General features: G+C 41.2%; 1 protein-coding gene across 1 annotated transcript; it reads left to right on the top strand.

Annotated features, from left to right (window-relative positions):
- Positions 1 to 7681: 7681 nt before the first annotated feature.
- On the top strand, positions 7682 to 19058 carry LOC137286440 (T-box transcription factor TBX15-like). Its single transcript, XM_067818306.1, has 8 exons — positions 7682 to 7904; positions 12834 to 12936; positions 13124 to 13240; positions 13730 to 13886; positions 14106 to 14246; positions 15179 to 15243; positions 15450 to 15538; positions 16666 to 19058. The coding sequence occupies exons 1-8, from the start codon at positions 7718 to 7720 to the stop codon at positions 17031 to 17033; spliced, it is 1227 nt and encodes a 408-aa protein (XP_067674407.1). The 5' UTR covers positions 7682 to 7717; the 3' UTR covers positions 17034 to 19058.
- The last annotated feature ends 950 nt before the right edge of the window (positions 19059 to 20008 follow it).

Below are 20008 nucleotides of genomic sequence, written 5' to 3' on the forward strand. Positions count from 1 at the left end.
TTGTCAAGTAATCTTTGTTTTAAATATATCATTTTGTGACTCAAAGTAATCCATCGAGTTTCCAAAAATGTAGCTAAGCAATGTACGTTACGTTGAAAGTGATTCTTCTAGTTTCCTCTTCCATGCCGCAGTGGAGAATATTCTGGTGATAAAAAAACCCCAAAACAAATAACTGTCATGAATATAAAGCAAAAATGAGTTGCAATCGAGATATTCAAAGGGCACTTACATTTTCAGCTAAGAACTGTAACCATGTAATTTCAAACCACATCATCTGGTTTGTGTGATACTCACAAAATACAAATGTTTGGAGACAAAAACATTGATAAAAGTCGACACTTGAGAAACTGTAGTCTGCGCAACTATTTCAAAATGAAGCATTCAAATGTGTTTGTTTCTTAAACGGATTACATGAGCATTGTATACATGAAATGTAACGTACATTACCGCCTTTGTCACACTTCTGAAATTATGAATTCTCAAATAAATATTACCTACTTCACTTCAACAGACAGAACAAATTAAGATGAGGTAAATGCGACATAAATCGTTTCAAGCAACTCTAATAATATTTTCAAATCGGTGAATTCATAACGTACATTTCTCACATCCATGTTTGACTCTACATATTCCTACCGTGACCTTCATTCGTATTGGACATTTTAAGATATGACTATATGGCTTTAAGAATTGTTATTTAGAAAGGTTTGACCTAGAAACAAGCAGAATCTCTTTTAATTAATTGAAATACACTCTTCAAATAAAAAAGAAACGAAAAATGAAATTCAAAAATGATACTTACAATTTTGTACACATATGTAAACTCAAACATTTTTTAGGACTGCACATTGGTTCTGGTATGTTTTAGAAGATCATGTTTGACCAAACGCAACCCAAAATGATTTTGAACGGTTTTATCAATCAGGATTGTCATGATGTGCGTGGATTCCATGCAACACGAATATCACAATGTTTGTTTCTCACGTGCAAATCATGAGTACAGCATGTAAGTATAAAAGATCCAAATGAATCTCACAATTTCATCCACGATCTTTGCAAGTACTGTTCACGTACGCTACCAATCGAAATCAGGCAATTGGACGATTGCGAGCTGGCGAATCAAAGAGTGAGGTGGCAAGGATCTTCAACGTTCATCCCAGCACAATAACTCGATTGTGGGATCGATTTCGTGAAACAAATTCGACAAATCACCGTCCAATATCAGGAAGTCACCACCTACCCCAAATCAGTACATCCGGGTAGCCCACCTACGTGACCGCCATCACACCGCCTGGGACACAGCACAAGCACAATTTGGAGCCTGAAGACTATCCGATCAGACAATCAGGAGCCGTCTCCGAGAAGTAGGAATACGTGCCAAACGTCCAAAAGTTGCCCCCTCCTTGACACGACTACATTGACGTCGACGAGTGAGGTCGTGTAACACGGTGCTGCTACGGAACCTAGCAAACTGAAGGCGCATGAAGTTCAGCGATTAATCCCATTATCTCCTCAGGCGACGTGATGGTAGAGACCCGTGTCTACAGACGATGTCATGGACGTTTTGCTCCTAACTGCACCAGGCAGGTGGACAGATTCGGTGAAGAGTGTGTTATGGTGTGGGGAACGATCTCATACATCCGCAGATCGGAACTTGTGCTTGTCCAAGGCAATCCGACGGCCAATCGATACATCGAGCAGATTCTCCGTCCGCACGTCCTTCACCTTGCTGACCGTCAACGGCAGCTCTTCCAACAGGACAACGCCAGGCCCCGCACAGCACGTGTCACCTGGCCAATAACAACATGAATACCCTTCCCTGACCCTCCAGATCCCCGGATCTAAACCCATTCGAACACCTTTGGGATCTGATCGACGTCGTAATCCACCACAAAATCTTCATCAGGAGGAATGTAGAAGGATTCCACTACAAAACATCCAACGACTGATTCGATCTGTACCCAGGAAGTGTCGGACAGTGTTAGCAGCTGGAGGTGGTCATATGAGGTACTGACTTCAACACCACCTGGTGGACAGCAGTAATGACTGTGATGACTGTTATTCTCATGGAATATGGACAAAATAGCAATGCATTGCTCCACAAAATGTCATTCATGTATCTTTGTTTTCCGCTGATCTACACGTCCTTGAATAACACCAAATTTTCATTGATATTTATGTTTACGTTTTTGGCTTTTTAAAGAGCATATTTAACTACAAACAAACCTAATACTCTCTGCTTTTCAACAGCATTCAGCATTCTTGAAATTTGACTAGAGGTTCATCTATCTTGCCCAAGACGACAGAATCCATGTGGCATCATCTCGTTTAGGCAACTAAAAATCTGCTTTTCCTCGCCAAAAAGGAGTGGTAGGGATTACCAGTGGATGAAGCATTAACTTGTCATGCCGAAGGCCCGGGTTCGATTCTCTACATGGGCACAATGTGTGAAACACATTTCAGGTGTACGCAGCCTTGATATTGCTGAAATATTCCAATACTTTGGGTAAAGCCCAACTCACTCACTTGCTCACTTCTCTTGAAAAGGATATTTCCTCTTCATTATCCCCTCTCCTTGAAACACATTTGAAATGTACGTTACGTATTCTCATACAGACAGTTTAAATCTGACAGTAGATTTATTTAATTACTTGTTTAGTTTCTTTGATAGACAATGAAACGTCTTTGAAACGTCTACCACAGCAAAATACTTCGTCTTTTGCATGAACCAAGTCAGCGAGCCAGTTCACCCGATCCCGTTAGTCACATAACCAGTTCATTGTCAAAGGTGGCACCGAGGTCTATGACTGCAACACTAAGGGTGACTAAGGGTGCAAGACTAAGCAAGACTAAGGCGTTGTTTACATATCTGTCGTCATAAATACAGTTACATATCTGTCATAGATAAAGTTACATGTGCACTGTCATATATATCGTCTGTCGTTATAGAAACAGGTACATATTTATTGTCATAGTTACTTTTACACATTTCTCGTCATAAATACAGTTACATATCTGTCATAGATACAGTTGCATATGCACTGTCATATGTATGGTTACATATCTGTCGCCATAGATACAGTTACATACCTGTCGTCATAGATACAGTTACACATCTGTCTGGATACAGTTACATATGCACCGTCACAGATACAGTTACATATGCACCGTCACTGATACAGTTGCATATGCACCGTCACAGATAAGTTACATACGCACTGTCATAAGTCATATAGTTACGTATCTGTCGTCTTAGACAGAGTTACATATCTGTCTGGATACAGGTACATATGCACCGTCACTGATACAGTTACATATACATTGTCATATGTATAGTCACATATCTGTCGTCATAGATACAGTTACATATCTGTTGGAATACAGTTACATATGTACTGACACAGATACAGATACATATCTGTCGCCATAGATACAGTTATATCTGTCGTGATAGATACAGTTACATATCTGTCGTCATGGTTACAGTTACATATCTGTTGGAATACAGTTACATATGCACTGTCACTGATACAGTTACATATGCTCTGTCACAGATACAGTTACAAATCTGTCTGGATACAGTTACATATACACTGTTATTGATACAGTTACATATGCTCTGTCACAGATACAGTTACATATACACTGTCATATGTATAGTTATATCTGTCGTCACAGATACAGTTACATATCTGTTGGAATACAGTTACATATGCACTGTCACTGATACAGTTACATATACACTGTCATATGTATAGTTACATATCTGTCGTCATAGATACAGTTACATATCTGTCTGGATACAGTTGCATATGCACTGTCACAGACACAGTTATTTATCCGTCACACAGTTTCTTCAAAATTGCCTCTGTTCACCCAGCAGAAAATGGGTACCCGATGTAATAAGTCATGTAACCAGTAATCGTCCTGCTGCCTAACAGGCAGCTTGGGTTTATCGGGGTAATAATAATCAGATTGTTTGGGCACTTCGAGCATGCATTGTGCATGGAGTAATGCGCTTGACAAATGGACTAATATTATTATTTGGTTTCATATCCACCGGCATAGACACAGTTACGTATCCACCTTCACACATAGATACAGTTACATATGCACTGCCCAAAATATAGTTTAATATCAGTGAAAGATACAGTTACACATCTATCGTCACAGATGCAGTTGCATATTTATATTCATAGATTCAGCTACACATATATCACCATATACTAGTACTGAACCGCAAAAGAAACGCCACCCTATTAAAAATTAATCTTATTTTTAATCATTTTTTTTAACATCCCAAGGTGTTATCCCTATCAGGGCCACCAAACATGTACCGAATCATTCACTTTTCGACGATTATCAAGGACCAAGCTTCAGGAAACCTGAATGCTGGCCAGACTGCAAGACATATTTCAAAATATTTTTCTGTTCATGTTCGAACAATATACCATCTTCAGCAACGAGTCCAAGCCACTGGAAGCACAGCCGTCCGTCTTCCCAGTTGTAGACCGCCTGTGACAACGTTGAGGCAAAATCGTCATCACCTGCAAAATTGTTTCGCTAGGGCTATGGAACCTGCACGGACAACCATTGGCAATCACCGGAGACCAATCAGTGCCGACACAGTGCGGAGGCGTTTGAGGCAGAGGAACGTCAGATGTCGCAGGCCTTACCGAGGTCCAACCCTCATTGTTCGACGTCGTCGTGCTCGTCTCCACAGGGCCACACATCATCGTAATTAGCGTCAACGGGAGTGGCGAAGTGTAGTCTTCTCCCACGAAAGCCGGTATTGCGTCTCGAAGGCGGATGGCAGAGTGAGAGTGTGGCGACGACGCGGGGAGCGTTTTGCAGATGATTGTGTCCTGGAAAGAGACTCGTTGGAAGGTCTGAGCATAATGGTGTGGGGAGCTTTTGCTCTCAATCACAAACTAGGCCCTGTGGTGTTCCAGAATATTGGTCTTTGTAGAGAAAATGGTGTAACATCTGCCCGCTACATTGATCAGGCGCTGAAACCTTTCGTCGTGCCACATTTTGACAAGTGGCAAGTTTATCTGCATTTGAGGCCTCATGGCCCATAGTGCCAGGATACAAACATCATATAGTGCCCTAAATATCATGGTCTACAGTACAGGACTACTCAACCGGAAGCAATTCTTCAGTTGAACAGAATATGTTGGTAAATTCATCATGGGATGGATTGTTATTATATTTTGGTAAAAAGTGTTTTATCATAACAAGTATATAACAGATGGAAATAGCATTTATCCACAGATGTTGCTCCATACTTCGAGCATAAAAGATGGTTGTGATCTTCCAAACAACATAGTAGCTAAAGTCAATTTATGCGATGCACAACAAAATATTAGTACACGCTTAAGAGATCATTTGACTGGAGTAGCTATAATGCATACCACTTACAAGTAATACAGTACGCACGATGTGTTCATATACAATGCAAGACTAATGCTAATGATACATGTCTTTGGGGAAACTGTAACGCCTCTTCATAAGAACATATTTTTTCCTTTATCCTTTACCTGAAACAGTTTTAATACTTACCTCTTACAGCTCATACAGTACATAAGATATTTTAATATATAATTTTCAACGATTTAACATGGTAAATTTCTTTTGAGGAACAGTAATGTCCCCGTATAAGAGCAGAATTTGTTGTTGATATGAATGAGACAAATTAATCTTGGGATGGATTGTTATAATATACTCTTCAAAAAGTAGGGGAATCTGAACGTTGAAGTCTGGTAGAAAGGAAACCCATTGAGGAACGTCGTTTCACGTTATCGCCACATGCAAACACAATGCATGGGAAGCACGTGCACCACATGGGAGTCTCCTACACGTGCATGGGGTGTCATTATGAATCTTGACGTTTTTCAGGCAGGTCGATAAATCACTGTAGAACATGTTTTCCGATAATTTCGTGCATGATCAGTGTTTTTATGGTCCAATCACACACTACTGACTGAAAATTGTAAACCTGAAAATTTCATGTCATACTCCAGTCACCTAACAAGGGGGATAACTGAACAAACAGCTTTGCTTTGAATGAAATCCACGTGGTGATGAATTCTTAAAACGTCCATTATTATTGTATCAACTGATTCAATCCCATACATCTTCCCAATTTGGACAATCGGACATTGAAAGTACTGATCCCCTACGTTTTTGAAGAGTATAATATGGTGGTATAAACAATTCTCTTCAAGCCTTATAATGAGGATATAACAAAGGTAAATGGAATTCTTCCTCCACAGAACCTAAATTACACTTCGAACATAAGAGTTGGTTGTGGTCTTTCAAATGTTTAAACCTAACCGAACATTTAATAAATACGAGGCACAACGAAATTGACAGTATACTCTTAGGAGATCCTTTGACTGGAACAGCTCTAATACTTACTTCTCAACTCCCCAAAGGGTTTTAAAATTACCATAGTTATTCAAGAATGATGATATTGTGTTCTTGGAATGCCAATTTTGATACTAAGAATCTTTGCATCTCTGTGTAAACGTAGAAAGAAAAATCTTAAAATTTCCACATTAATCTTGTCTATTCCAAACATAAGCAAATCCAGTTTCAAAGAGTAACTTTCGAATATGTGAAACCCAACAAAGTTTATCTTGTTCATCGAACTACTTCATCATTTCGTAGCAGGCCTTAAGATATGAAGTAATCTAGACCTATAGCTAATAAAACGATTGTAGTAGTGTACACATACCTCCTACCTTCAACTCCTAAAATGGCATTACTATTGTCTGAGGTTTAGGCCAGTAAAAGTAAAATGAGAAAACAACATAGGAACTGCTGGGCCCCCTCGTTGACAACACCAATGTAAATTATAGAAAAGACGTTTAGACAAGAAGTAAGCATTTTTCTGGCAGCCCTTGTGCTCCCCACCTTGCTGATTTGTTTCGTTATGTATATGAATCAGGATTTCTAACCGCACTGGCAAGTGAAAACAATGTAGTTTGGCCATGGAGTTTGATCTGTAAGCTTCGGGCATACATGATTATATATCTCCCAAGAACCCTCAAGTAGGCTTATCTATTCACATCCTAACAGATACATATGTCCTCCCCAAGTTTAACATATAACTGATGCTAGTTAACTGGTAACAGCTAACAACTGAGAAAGCCTATGAACTGCGTGTTTCTCTGTGTGATACAGTCTATATCTGTCAACATGCCGTTATCTGGGGTACCTATGACTAGGCTAGTTAATATTATTCGGTCAACTTGGTTGTGCTCCAGACGTCCACACACGCCTACCCGGCGATATCAGTGCATCACCACGAAGTAGTTCACGTTCACACCTCCCTGTTTTCCCCTCAGCTTCCCCTTTTGTAGATGAGAAGCAGTGAGCGATTCCAAAATTATTATCGCGGAATTCTGTCGAGCTAAATAACTGGTGAAAACATCTGTTTGTTGTATTTAACAGTTTTGCCTGCCCGTAGAAGGGATTCCGATGAAAACTGTCTGTGATCTGTGTGTGTCCCATCCAAAATTTGGGGTACATCATATCGAGTTTCAGACAGATCACAAGATCTCTGAACATCATATCAACAGATTGTTTTAAAAAGCGCATGGGTGTGCTATCCGTCGCATGTGAGGTCATTCGATGACCTCGGCGTGTAATCGGGTTGACCAATGAAATCACATGTGTACTATCTGTGTTTCTGTTACAAATCAACGAGATCATGCTATGCATCCATTCACAATTTGAACAAGCTACGATGCTCAGTGCAAGAGCGCGCGCTTTCTCCGTTGAACAGTTGCTAGGAAAACCTGACAACCAGCAGACTGATGTACTTGGAAGTGGCGGAAGTCACTGCTTACAGGGTGCATGTGAAGGAGATTTCCACAAGTTCGTTAAGACGGTGTATGGTAAGACTCGTATGGTCACATTTTACGTTTCGGAGACGTCTGATAAAGCTTCTACTTTCCCATTTGTACTTTTAGGTGGTGTATCCTTAGACTTCCCAGTATATGTTGAGGTGGTGTATCCTTAGACTTCCAGTTTCGGAGTATACGCTGAGGTGGTGTATCCCTAGACTTCCAGTTTCAGAGTATATGTTGAGGTGGTGTATCGTTGGGCTTCCAGTTTCAGAGTATATGTTGAGGTGATGTATCGTTAGGTTAACACTTTCATCACAGAAGAATGGAGATACGAGACAAGATGAGGAAGGACTGTAACTGTATGTTTTTTTTTACCAGAGCCCATGTGTCTATTCCATCACGTCACAATTATACGCATTGAGAACGTTGCCAAAACATTAGGAAGTATGTGTACATGTCGGTTTTGTTTCATTGTTTTGCTAACCTGATTTGTGTCGTGGTATTCACGTTATGTGTTACCGAGCAAGTGCATATCGATGTCTGGAGTACGTGCTGCCCACACCGATAGCTGTCTAGACAGTTGATCGTTGACCGCTACAAAAGTCTTAACACTGCGTTATCGAAATACACGTCATACGTATATAGTCGTCAATAACGGTAAAGTTGATGACAGATTTATCTAGCAACATTGCATGAACAAGCTCATTCCTACACGTTGCTTATACAATGTACGTGTATGCATTTTCCTCACCAAGACAGCTTCACCTAAATCCGAGCTTTTTGATTACCTCTTTCATGATAATTGATGTTATTCGATGATCGTTGTCATCATAAGGCCCTTAATGAAAGTGAAGCACTTACCGCACCGAGCGCTGTGTATGGATGGTTGGGTGTGGTGTAGGCTTAATCCAGTATGTACTGAATCGGAAATTCACTCGTATAACATATGACCTATACACGGAAAGTGACACCATGGTTCCCAATGTTTGATCGGTAGTCAGAATTTGGAGCTCTAAATGTTCGTTGTCTCCTATCAATTGGTTGATTATATAGTCAGGTTTAGATTTGACGATCATGTTACATTAATAGAATATGTGACTGTGACACACAGGCTGGTTAGGGGAATGCATATCACGGGTAGATTTATCACTGTTGACAGGCAATGCATTCATTAACTGTCTCATCTTTATGGAGACATTTTCAATATAATGGAAACGAAACATTTGCCTGGGATCGGGCAACCACGCTTGACATGATGTTACGTCAGCCGGACAGCCACATTCGGCTGACCCATCTAAGGAATCACTTCCAGACTGACAATCTGACTGCTCGTACAGTCCTGGCTTAAATCCAATCAGTTTCAAGACTGTACAGAACTGACTTTGGAGCACAACATCCGAGTCTGGCAGTCTGCAATACGTTCAATTGTGTTTCAACGTCACCGCCATGCACGTCTTGCTTCGTGCAGACATGAGAGAGGATTGGGATGGTGTTTTGTTCACTGAGTCGAGATTTTATGTGGGTAGCTCAGATGGCAGGGCTTGGGTGTAAAGGCGGTAGGTGAAGGGTATGCTGGCGCATATGTTGTTCGTGGACTGCGTTCCACAAGAGCCTCCTAAATTTGCTAGGTCGAAGCCCACACGACCTTGTTTACGAACCTCGTCAGACCTCCTTTGCGACAAAACGTCGTATCCATGTCGTACTGCTGGCTCCTAACTTTTGGGCTGTTTGCGACACAGTGTAAATGTACCAGGTCTTTGTGAAACGAGGTAAAAATTTAAGAGGTGGTCTACGACCTCTTTTACGATGTCGGACCGGTAAGAGGGCTTAGTAAAACTTGCCCGAGAGCTGGGACGCTGGATAAATCGTGATCACAAGTGACTAGTCGTGACAATGTTCTGGAGGTACATCTTGTTGGTATTTGCACGTTGGTAAGAGATAAAGGTATTGACTGTTGGAGGGTGACAACACAAGAACACACATGTTTCGTACTGTAAGTGTGTACTCCAAACAGGAAAACATATAACCACTCAGTATATATTCGTACGGAAGTTACTTTACCGTCAACAATCACTAACCACTCTCAACGAACCTGAGGACTTGGGTGGTATTTTGCATATTTGTTACAAGTGAAAATACGTTTTAATATGATACTACATGTACAAAAATGTATAACCACTCCTACTACAGTCTGTACGCACATAAATCTGAAGCCATCATTTAAGTCAATCGGATCCAAAAGCTTTGATGATATTGCTTTGGAATCTGTGACTGTAGGTTATTCCTCAAATTGGGGTAAAATATCTGCGGTGTCCAGGTCCAGATACAGCCAAACGTTGGACATTACAAAGATTTTTAGAACGTTGTCATAAGTCGTAAAGGTTTTATATAATATCGGCTGATGTCCTTTCATGTCACTATGGATACCGAGTAAGTAATCTCTGATAGCTGTACGTGTCACTATGGATACCGAGTAAGTGATCTCTGATAGCTGTACGTGTCACTATGGATACCGAGTAAGAAATGTCTGATGTATGTTTATGTCACTATGGATACCGAGTAAGTAATCTCTGATAGCTGTACGTGTCACTATGGATACCGAGTAAGTAATGTCTGATGTATGTACGTGTCACTATGGATACCGAGTAAGTAATCTCTGATAGCTGTACGTGTCACTATGGATACCGAGTAAGTAATCTCTGATAGCTGTACGTGTCACTATGGATACCGAGTAAGAAATGTCTGATGTATGTTTATGTCACTATGGATACCGAGTAAGTAATCTCTGATAGTTGTACGTGTCACTATGGATACCGAGTAAATAATCTCTGATGTATGTACGTGTCACTATGGATACCGAGTAAGTAATCTCTGATAGCTGTGCGTGTCACTATGGATACCGAGTAAGTAATCTCTGATGTATGTACGTGTCACTATGGATACCGAGTAAGTAATCTCTGATGTATGTACGTGTCACTATGGATACCGAGTAAGTAATGTCTGATGTATGTTTATGTCACTATAGATACTGATTAAGTAATGTCTGATAGCTGTACGTGTCACTATGGATACCGAGTAAGTAATCTCTGATAGCTGTACGTGTCACTATGGATACCGAGTAAGTAATCTCTGATAGCTGTACGTGTCACTATGGATACCGAGTAAGTAATCTCTGATAGCTGTACGTGTCACTATGGATACCGAGTAAGTAATCTCTGATAGCTGTACTTGTCACTATGGATACCGAGTAAGAAATGTCTGATGTATGTTTATGTCACTATGGATACCGAGTAAGTAATCTCTGATAGCTGTACGTGTCACTATGGATACCGAGTAAGTAATCTCTGATAGCTGTACTTGTCACTATGGATACCGAGTAAGTAATGTCTGATGTATGTACGTGTCACTATGGATACCGAGTAAGTAATCTCTGATAGCTGTACGTGTCACTATGGATACCGAGTAAGTAATCTCTGATAGCTGTGCGTGTCACTATGGATACCGAGTAAGTAATCTCTGATAGCTGTACGTGTCACTATGGATACCGAGTAAGTAATCTCTGATGTATGTACGTGTCACTATGGATACCGAGTAAGTAATCTCTGATGTATGTACGTGTCACTATGGATACCGAGTAAGTAATCTCTGATAGCTGTACGTGTCACTATGGATACCGAGTAAGTAATCTCTGATAGCTGTACCTGTCACTATGGATACCGAGTAAGTAATCTCTGATGTATGTACGTGTCACTATGGATACCGAGTAAGTAATCTCTGATGTATGTACGTGTCACTATGGATACCGAGTAAGTAATGTCTGATGTATGTTTATGTCACTATGGATACCGAGTAAGTAATGTCTGATAGCTGTATGTGTCACTATGGATACCGAGTAAGTAATCTCTGATGTATGTTTATGTCACTATGGATACCGAGTAAGTAATCTCTGATAGCTGTACGTGTCACTATGGATACCGAGTAAGTAATCTCTGATGTATGTACGTGTCACTATGGATACCGAGTAAGTAATGTCTGATAGCTGTACGTGTCACTATGGATACCGAGTAAGTAATCTCTGATGTATGTTTATGTCACTATGGATACCGAGTAAGTAATGTCTGATAGCTGTATGTGTCACTATGGATACCGAGTAAGTAATCTCTGATGTATGTTTATGTCACTATGGATACCGAGTAAGTAATCTCTGATAGCTGTACGTGCCACTATGGATACCGAGTAAGTAATGTCTGATGTATGTTTATGTCACTATGGATACCGAGTAAGTAATCTCTGATAGCTGTACGTGTCACTATGGATACCGAGTAAGTAATCTCTGATAGCTGTACGTGTCACTATGGATACCGAGTAAGTAATCTCTGATAGCTGTGCGTGTCATTATAGATACCGAGTAAGTAATCTCTGATAGATGTACGTGTCACTATGGATACCGAGTAAGTAATCTCTGATAGCTGTACGTGTCACTATGGATACCGAGTAAGTAATCTCTGATAGCTGTACGTGTCACTATGGATACCCAGTAAGTAATCTCTGATAGCTGTACGTGTCACTATGGATACCGAGTAAGTAATGTCTGATGTATGTACGTGTCACTATGGATACCGAGTAAGTAATCTCTGATAGCTGTACGTGTCACTATGGATACCGAGTAAGTAATCTCTGATGTATGTACGTGTCAGTATGGATACCGAGTAAGTAATCTCTGATGTATGTACGTGTCACTATGGATACCGAGTAAGTAATCTCTGATGTATGTACGTGTCAGTATGGATACCGAGTAAGTAATCTCTGATAGCTGTACGTGTCACTATGGATACCGAGTAAGTAATCTCTGATAGCTGTACCTGTCACTATGGATACCGAGTAAGTAATGTCCGTTTATGTCCATAGCTTGTGAAGGTAACGTCTCATGATATTGACTTAGATAGCGTCTCAGTTGTCACCCCCTTCATGTTGTAGACGAGAGCGGAAGACATGAGGTGCAGGTGGAATTGTGTCATGGTGACCTGTGGCAGGCCTTCCACCGCCTGGGCACAGAGATGATCATCACCAAGTCGGGCAGGTGAGACAGCTGAATAGGGGAGGAAGTGTGGCATTGTCAGTGTTTCTGTTCCAGTGTCGCTTCACTACCACGCGTCATGCATACTGACAGTAACAGCTTTATTCCACGAAGCCCTCGTCTAACGGTTCAGTGAGCAGCTCTCTACTCTTACTTTGTCACCTTACAAGTTATAATCTGTCTTACGTAGGAGAATGTTTCCTGCCGTGAGGGTCCGGATTCTTGGAGTGAGAGAAGACGTTCAGTACCGTGTGTCTCTGGACTTCCAATCCCTGGATGACCACAAGTACAGATATGTCTACCACAGGTAGATACATCAGTCATTATGTCTATCACAGGCACATACGTCAGTATCAATTTGTCTACCACAGGTAGATACATCTGTGCCATTATGTCTACTACAGGTACATACGTCAGTACCGTTATGTCTACCAAAGGCACATACATCAGTCATTATGTCTACCGAAGGCACATACATCAGTGCCATTATGTCTACCACAGGTACATGTACAAGAACAGAATTGCTGACCACACGTGCGCAAAACCTGCTTACAGTATCCCCCCTGTGTTTTAGATACAAAGAATAGTACCGATGCAAGCACCACAAGTGCATACACTTCTTCCTATTTGTCCAATGATGGGTACTAACACTAGTACCGATGCGTGTACCACACACTACCCCACCCGGCATATACTAGTATACTCTAATCATTTATTACAAACTCCACTATGTCTTACCAGTACTGAAAAAGATCAGGTTAATTCTTCGTGTGACGAGATGTGTGTTGTTGTGCAGTTCCAAATGGATGGTAGCAGGCACAGGGGATCCGCCGCCAACTAATCAACGCTACAGCCATCCGGACTGCCCGCTAAGTGGACGTCACTTAATCAATCAGGTTATCTCGTTCGAAAAACTGAAATTGACCAACAGAGATGACCCTGAATCAGGCCAGGTGAGTCCGGTCAGTGTGAAACAGGCATGGAGATGTACCTGCCTCACTCAAAGATCATTTTTGTGTCTTGTCATTATGAATTTACATTCACGTAACCTAAGTGTATCCTATTCCACGTCAGTCTGTACATATCTACCCCACAGTGGGAATATATACGAATAACATGTTTCGAGAGCGTTGAATATCTTTGTTTTCACATGGGTATTTTCTTATTCCCAGATGTCCCTGGTGTCCATGCAGAGGTACATCCCCCGCATCCACGTGGACATTCTCAACACCAACATGGAACTGCAAGCTCGGTACATGACGTCATTTCCACAGACGTCCTTTATGGCAGTAACAGCGTACCAAAATCAACAGGTATGGCCAGTACATACGCTAATCAAACAAGTGTTTGCTGCACGACATTATCAGTTTTCCACTGTAGGCTAAAAGTAAAGGTTCATGTTTGTGTTCTCTATTTTAAAACTTGAAAAAAAACAGAGTCACCTATATGATCACTTGTTATGTTATTATACTAGTGTTCGTCATCGCGAGGTAGATGTGACCAGCGGCCTATCTTAGAAAGTAGATATCTTGCCCAAGTTTAAGAACTCCGCAGACGTTCAGGAGGCGCCATGGACGCACTCTGCAACGCCACAGTGGTTGTCTGGCGAATCTGTGGCAACCCTGTAGCGGGTGCCTGTAGCGGGTGCGAACAGACCGATGACATGTTGATATCAGAGTATTGTTCAGCTCACGTTATCGGCAGACAAACATAAGTTCTTGATAACACTTCCTTCATCAGGCGATAGTGTTGATAGTTGGTGTCGTGTACTTGACATGTAGAGCTCACGTGACCCCACTCCCGACCCTACCTCGTGTCGGCTGGCAATGAAGCTGTTACCTGTCTTAAATTCTCACGAATGTATTCATTGTCCTCAAAGCTCGCCTACAATGCCAATATCACACATATACAAGGACGACAGAGATATTTCAAACAAATGTCTGTTACCATTATGTGTTTCAAACTTTTCAGAAGTATCACGCCATATTTTCAAATAAAATACCCCAAGTTACACAGCCAATTAATTACGTTACTTTGATTGTATGTGATACGAAAAAGGAGATATGCACTGTTGTTCTAAACGCCATTGCCTCAACTCGTAAGTAGCAGTGCGGTGTGATATCTTGCCTGACAATGTGAGCTGCGAAGGCGGTGTTCCCACGGCTATCTGTGTTTATCTGTTCCACTTCCCTCCACAACTCAGACGCTGATAGCTGTGTCGTACAATCACCCTTTGTTCTTGCAGATAACCAGGCTTAAGATTGCAAGAAATCCCTTTGCCAAGGGCTTCAGAGACTCCGACAAGAGCAGGTACTTCTCCTTTATGTCAGTCTGATGAGTAAAGGCGTCTTTGTGCAGCAGCATCGGATATTTTACTTGTCTGATTATCGTAGCGTGTGTTAAATAGCACTTGCTCTGATGGGTCTTCAAACGCCATGCCCATGTGCATAAAGGTTCAAGACATTGTTACTGACAAATCTGTAAATGTTGAATATGCTTGTTTGTTTTTATTTGAGGACATCCCTTGAGGCCGTCATGTCATCTTTCTGTAGTTACATGATTCTCAGGAACACTTCTTCCCGGAAACGCTGTCTACCCAGTGAAGGTATATCACTTACCATCAAGCCCATTCCATGAAAGAATATACCTTATTCATGTCCATCCTGAGAATGTATATCCCTTACAAGCATGCGTACATTATGAATGGATGTCAGTTAAAATCGTGTAATCTTTGTAATGACTTTGGTAAAACTCTCAAATGCATATCTCTTGTACTTATGCAGACTTTATGAATGTATATCCTCTGTAATCATGTGCACGTCATGAATGTAAATCCTTTATATTCGTGAATCTGCCCAATGTTTATCCCTTGTAATCATGTGAACCCTATGAATGTAAACCCCTTGTTATCACGTGGACCTCATAAATGTAAATCCCTTGTAATCATGTGCAGTTTATAAATGTAAATCCCTTGTAATGATGTGCACCTTATGAATGTAAGTCCCTTGTAATCACGTTAAACTCTTCAATGCAAAACTCTTCTAATCATGCAGTTCTGGCATAATCGATACCAAAAAGACCATCGAAAAACAAACTATACACATAATGGAAAAGTACTGCATCACTCCATATTGTTCATATTGTCAATATGTTACCATTAACCACGGCAGTGTAACTTATGCATATCTCAGGATGACTTGCTATCTGGATAAACTGACCCTCATGGAGTTAGTAATGCCAAATCTGGTTAAATACCCGGAAGAAGTTTAGGTGATTTCGGACCGTTCGATTTGACAAACGACAAGGTGGAACCCACTCTGCTTTGACACACAACTTAGCATGAACAGAGGAGACCTTGCAAGATTCACTTGTGGTCAACCAGGACGCTGATTGTCCTTAACGTTATTAGTTTACTGTTTTGTTGATGACAACTAATATCACGAAACATGCCAGCATTCCGCATACCAATAACTTGCCATCTTCGTGAAGGTGTCTGCAGAGGGCTGCTCCATATATGCTTATCATCAACAAAATTTATTGACTTTCCGAGTTGTAAGAAGCATTTCTTGAAAACTTGAAATTTGCTTAATGCCGCCTGCGGAAATGTGGTATTTATTCCTGGTGTATTTAGTGTCAAGTAACACTGTAACAAAAGTACAGTGATATTCAGATTGTCTCACTTTACAAACAGGGATAGGAAAATTATGTCGGATATAATTGTTTTTCTTGCAGCAACAGATCTGCCAAAGAAAACCTACAAACCATCTCCGGCTAGTGTAGTTCACACGACAACAACGAACCGTTGGTTGCATGGACAACCAACAGCCAATCACATCTTCGTTCAAGCTGTTCCAGGCTCGATCTACGGCCTATCAGCGTGTTGTTATAATTGGTCACGTGATGACGAATTAAAGGAGTCGGCACAATCACCGTATGGCATGTGCTGTTCCCCGCCTTCCTGGAAGTATCCAGGTCTTCAATATCCTGGGATTCATGACTCATACCATCAAATATTTCCAAGACACCAGACCAGCATTAAGCGTGGCATTATTCCTCACTCAGAGATTGATATTAAACAGGAATTGAAAACTGACACTTAGACCTGGCGCTTGAGGTGAAGCCGTTACTTTCCTGGAGAGATCTGTGAACTGACTTTGTTTTGCAAAATCTGCGTGTTCTTGTACAACTTGTCTGGCACTGGGCTGAATGTGACACGTTACATAATTTCAGTTACTTTGTAAATAGATAATATTTCTTTCTCACCCTGAAGGACTTCTTCTCGGTGGTTGTATTTCAGGTGACCAAGCATGTGTTTATGACTGGGGCAGGATGCGCTCACCTTGTCGCGAAAACCTGTTATCCTCACTATCTCACAGCGATTCAGAAACACTTGTACTGTCATCGTATCACATAGTGACAAGGATTCGTCTGGTCCAGATGCAGTTAGTTTACAAAAACAACATCGCACAACTGTTTACTGCTGAAACAACTTTATACTCATGATAGTCACAGCTGTACAATCCAGTGATTTGATGTAGAAAGGGTCTTGTCTCTTTTCTTATCCTGTCACATAATCAAATGTCTGTACACGGCATGCAGATGTTGTTCCGGAAAGGAGCGACCTGTAACGACTCATCCAGCTTAGTGCTTAGTGCTGCCATGACGCGTCTATCGTTAAACGGTTTTACAAAAGTCTCAAAATTCAGGATAAATATCGTCTGGCGTTCTGTTCACTTGTGAATGCCATGAGTATCTGGCTATATGGACACGTTCAAAATGTTTATAGCTGAATGCAACTATAACATTCAGAGAAAGTATAAACGCCTCTAAATAGTGTAAGAGTGACGTGCAGGCAGATCAGTGACAACAACCATGAAGAGATCATTTACTACAAACAAAAAGTATGGGAACACCCTAAAATTTGATAGTCATTTACAGATTTAATATTTTTCAGTACATTCACACTCTAAAGTAAATGCAACTTTTTGTGTGCTCAGTGGTCACTTTAAACGACATTTTGGAACATGCAGTGAAGCAACCGATTCAATATTCGGTGTGTTTGGATGAAATGAAACATTATCCAAAACAGCGAAAAACAAGAGTGGCGAAACACATCAGCACCATGTTTGATTCAAACGCCCAAAGACAACAGTCTGATGCATGTGGAAGACAGACTTCCCATGCGGCTCGTGGCAACTGGCCACAACATATCGCTAATGTTTTTTTCTGGGTCTTCCAGAGCGAATTCTGTCCTGTATTCTAACGATGGCCCGGAACCTGTCCGTCTGTGACGGCGAGCAACCGTTCTCATACATGCACCATCCCGTGACCGTGCAATGGCCCTGCTTATGTTATGCGCGTTTAACGGTCTGTGGCATGGTGAAGAAATTGTGATGCTTCAGTACTGTCTGTAGCTTCTTATAAAGGAAACGTTGCCACAAGCTGCAAGGCAAGCCTGTCTACCACATGCGCTAGGCTATTGTGTTTGGGCGTTTGAAACAATAATATTTTTGGAATGAATGTTTCCCCGCCTTTGCTTTTTGCTGTTTTGAACAATGTTTCATTTCGTAATCAACAAACAATTTGGTAATCTCACTGCTTATATCAAGTACCGACGAGTAGAAGAAAATTCCCAGATGCTGAGCTTGAACGCCAAGGCAATCCTGGGGTATAATCTGCTCTTCTGATTTCGAGTACCTATTCTGTTCATTGCGTATTTGTTTGGAGATGTGTTAAATATTATGTTTCAAATTTCTGAAACAGTGATTCTAGTGTTGTCCTTCCTTATCCAAAGATTACCTGTCATTTTCCGGGTATCTTTATTCATGATCAGAAAATATATCTTGAATCAATGGTGTTGGTTTGTTTCACCGCCCTTAATTTTCGTTGTTTCGAACAGTGTTTCATTTCACTCAAACTCAACGAATATTGATTTAGTTGTTTTTTGCATGTTCCAACAAAGTGCCCAAAGTATAAATGACGTAACCACGTTTAAGTTAATATATGACAATCAAATTCTACGTGTGTTTTTGGGGTGTTCGCGTTAACTTTAATCATAAACATGACTGTACTTCATAGTGAACAGAAAAATAAATGAAGGCCTTTCTGGTCCACATCTTTCAAAACGTTCAAATATTTGTCGTCTGTGTAAGGGAAATGTGTGACAGGCACACTCTTGGTCCAGTAGATATGAATTACGTAAGAAATGCAAGTGTCCAAGAGCGTATGTTGGTTAGTTCTCGGGTGATAGTTCAAAATGGTTGACGGAGGGAAGACAAGAGTCAATGGTAGAGATGAAGACTGCAGCACCCATGTTTTAGTATGGTTGGGGAATAATGGTTGAAATAGGTTCCCGATGTGGAGACTTGCTCAGTCATTTGCACAAATTCAGAAGTCGGACGGCGATTTTTCGTCGTCGAAGTAGTCGTTGGTGAGGCAATGGCCTTGGCGGACACGCCGACTAGCCGCACAATCCGTCCACTTCTGTCAGTGATCTGGTTTCCCTGCATGCTTCTGGTGGATGGTCGTGCTGGTTGGTCTCATTGGATAGCCTCCCCGACTGACCATATCAGTCAGATTTCTACACACAGGGCTATTACACCACATTTTGCAAGGTCACTGGCCCATGCACATGTACATGCATACGATTCCCCAGTTGGGCAGCAGGTATTGTTTAAAGGTTCCAGGTCAATGGACCGTGCTAATCTCTTAAAACAGCAGGTGATGTACTTTTTAGTTACTCCTGAGCAGGTAAACACGGTTTACCCCACCACTGAGCTGAGTTGGTGAACACGGATATCTGAACTGACACTAAGTGAGTGATTAAATCAAATGTTTAAATCATTGCATTATGGCAAACGCACTATTTAAGCACATATTCGCCCCGAATTCTAGGTTGCCAGAAATTACTATATGAAGGACACAAGTTCCGAGTGAAAATCAGAAGACGGGTTGCTGTTCACTGAAAGTGTTGGAAGGCTGCCAACAACCTCATCATCATCTACAGGAACATCGCCAATAATCATGCCCCAGATCCCCGAAAGCTGAAATCAGATGTCCTCCTTGACAACATGAG

Source organism: Haliotis asinina, chromosome 6, assembly GCF_037392515.1.
Source record: "Haliotis asinina isolate JCU_RB_2024 chromosome 6, JCU_Hal_asi_v2, whole genome shotgun sequence".
Lineage (NCBI taxonomy): Eukaryota > Metazoa > Mollusca > Gastropoda > Lepetellida > Haliotidae > Haliotis > Haliotis asinina.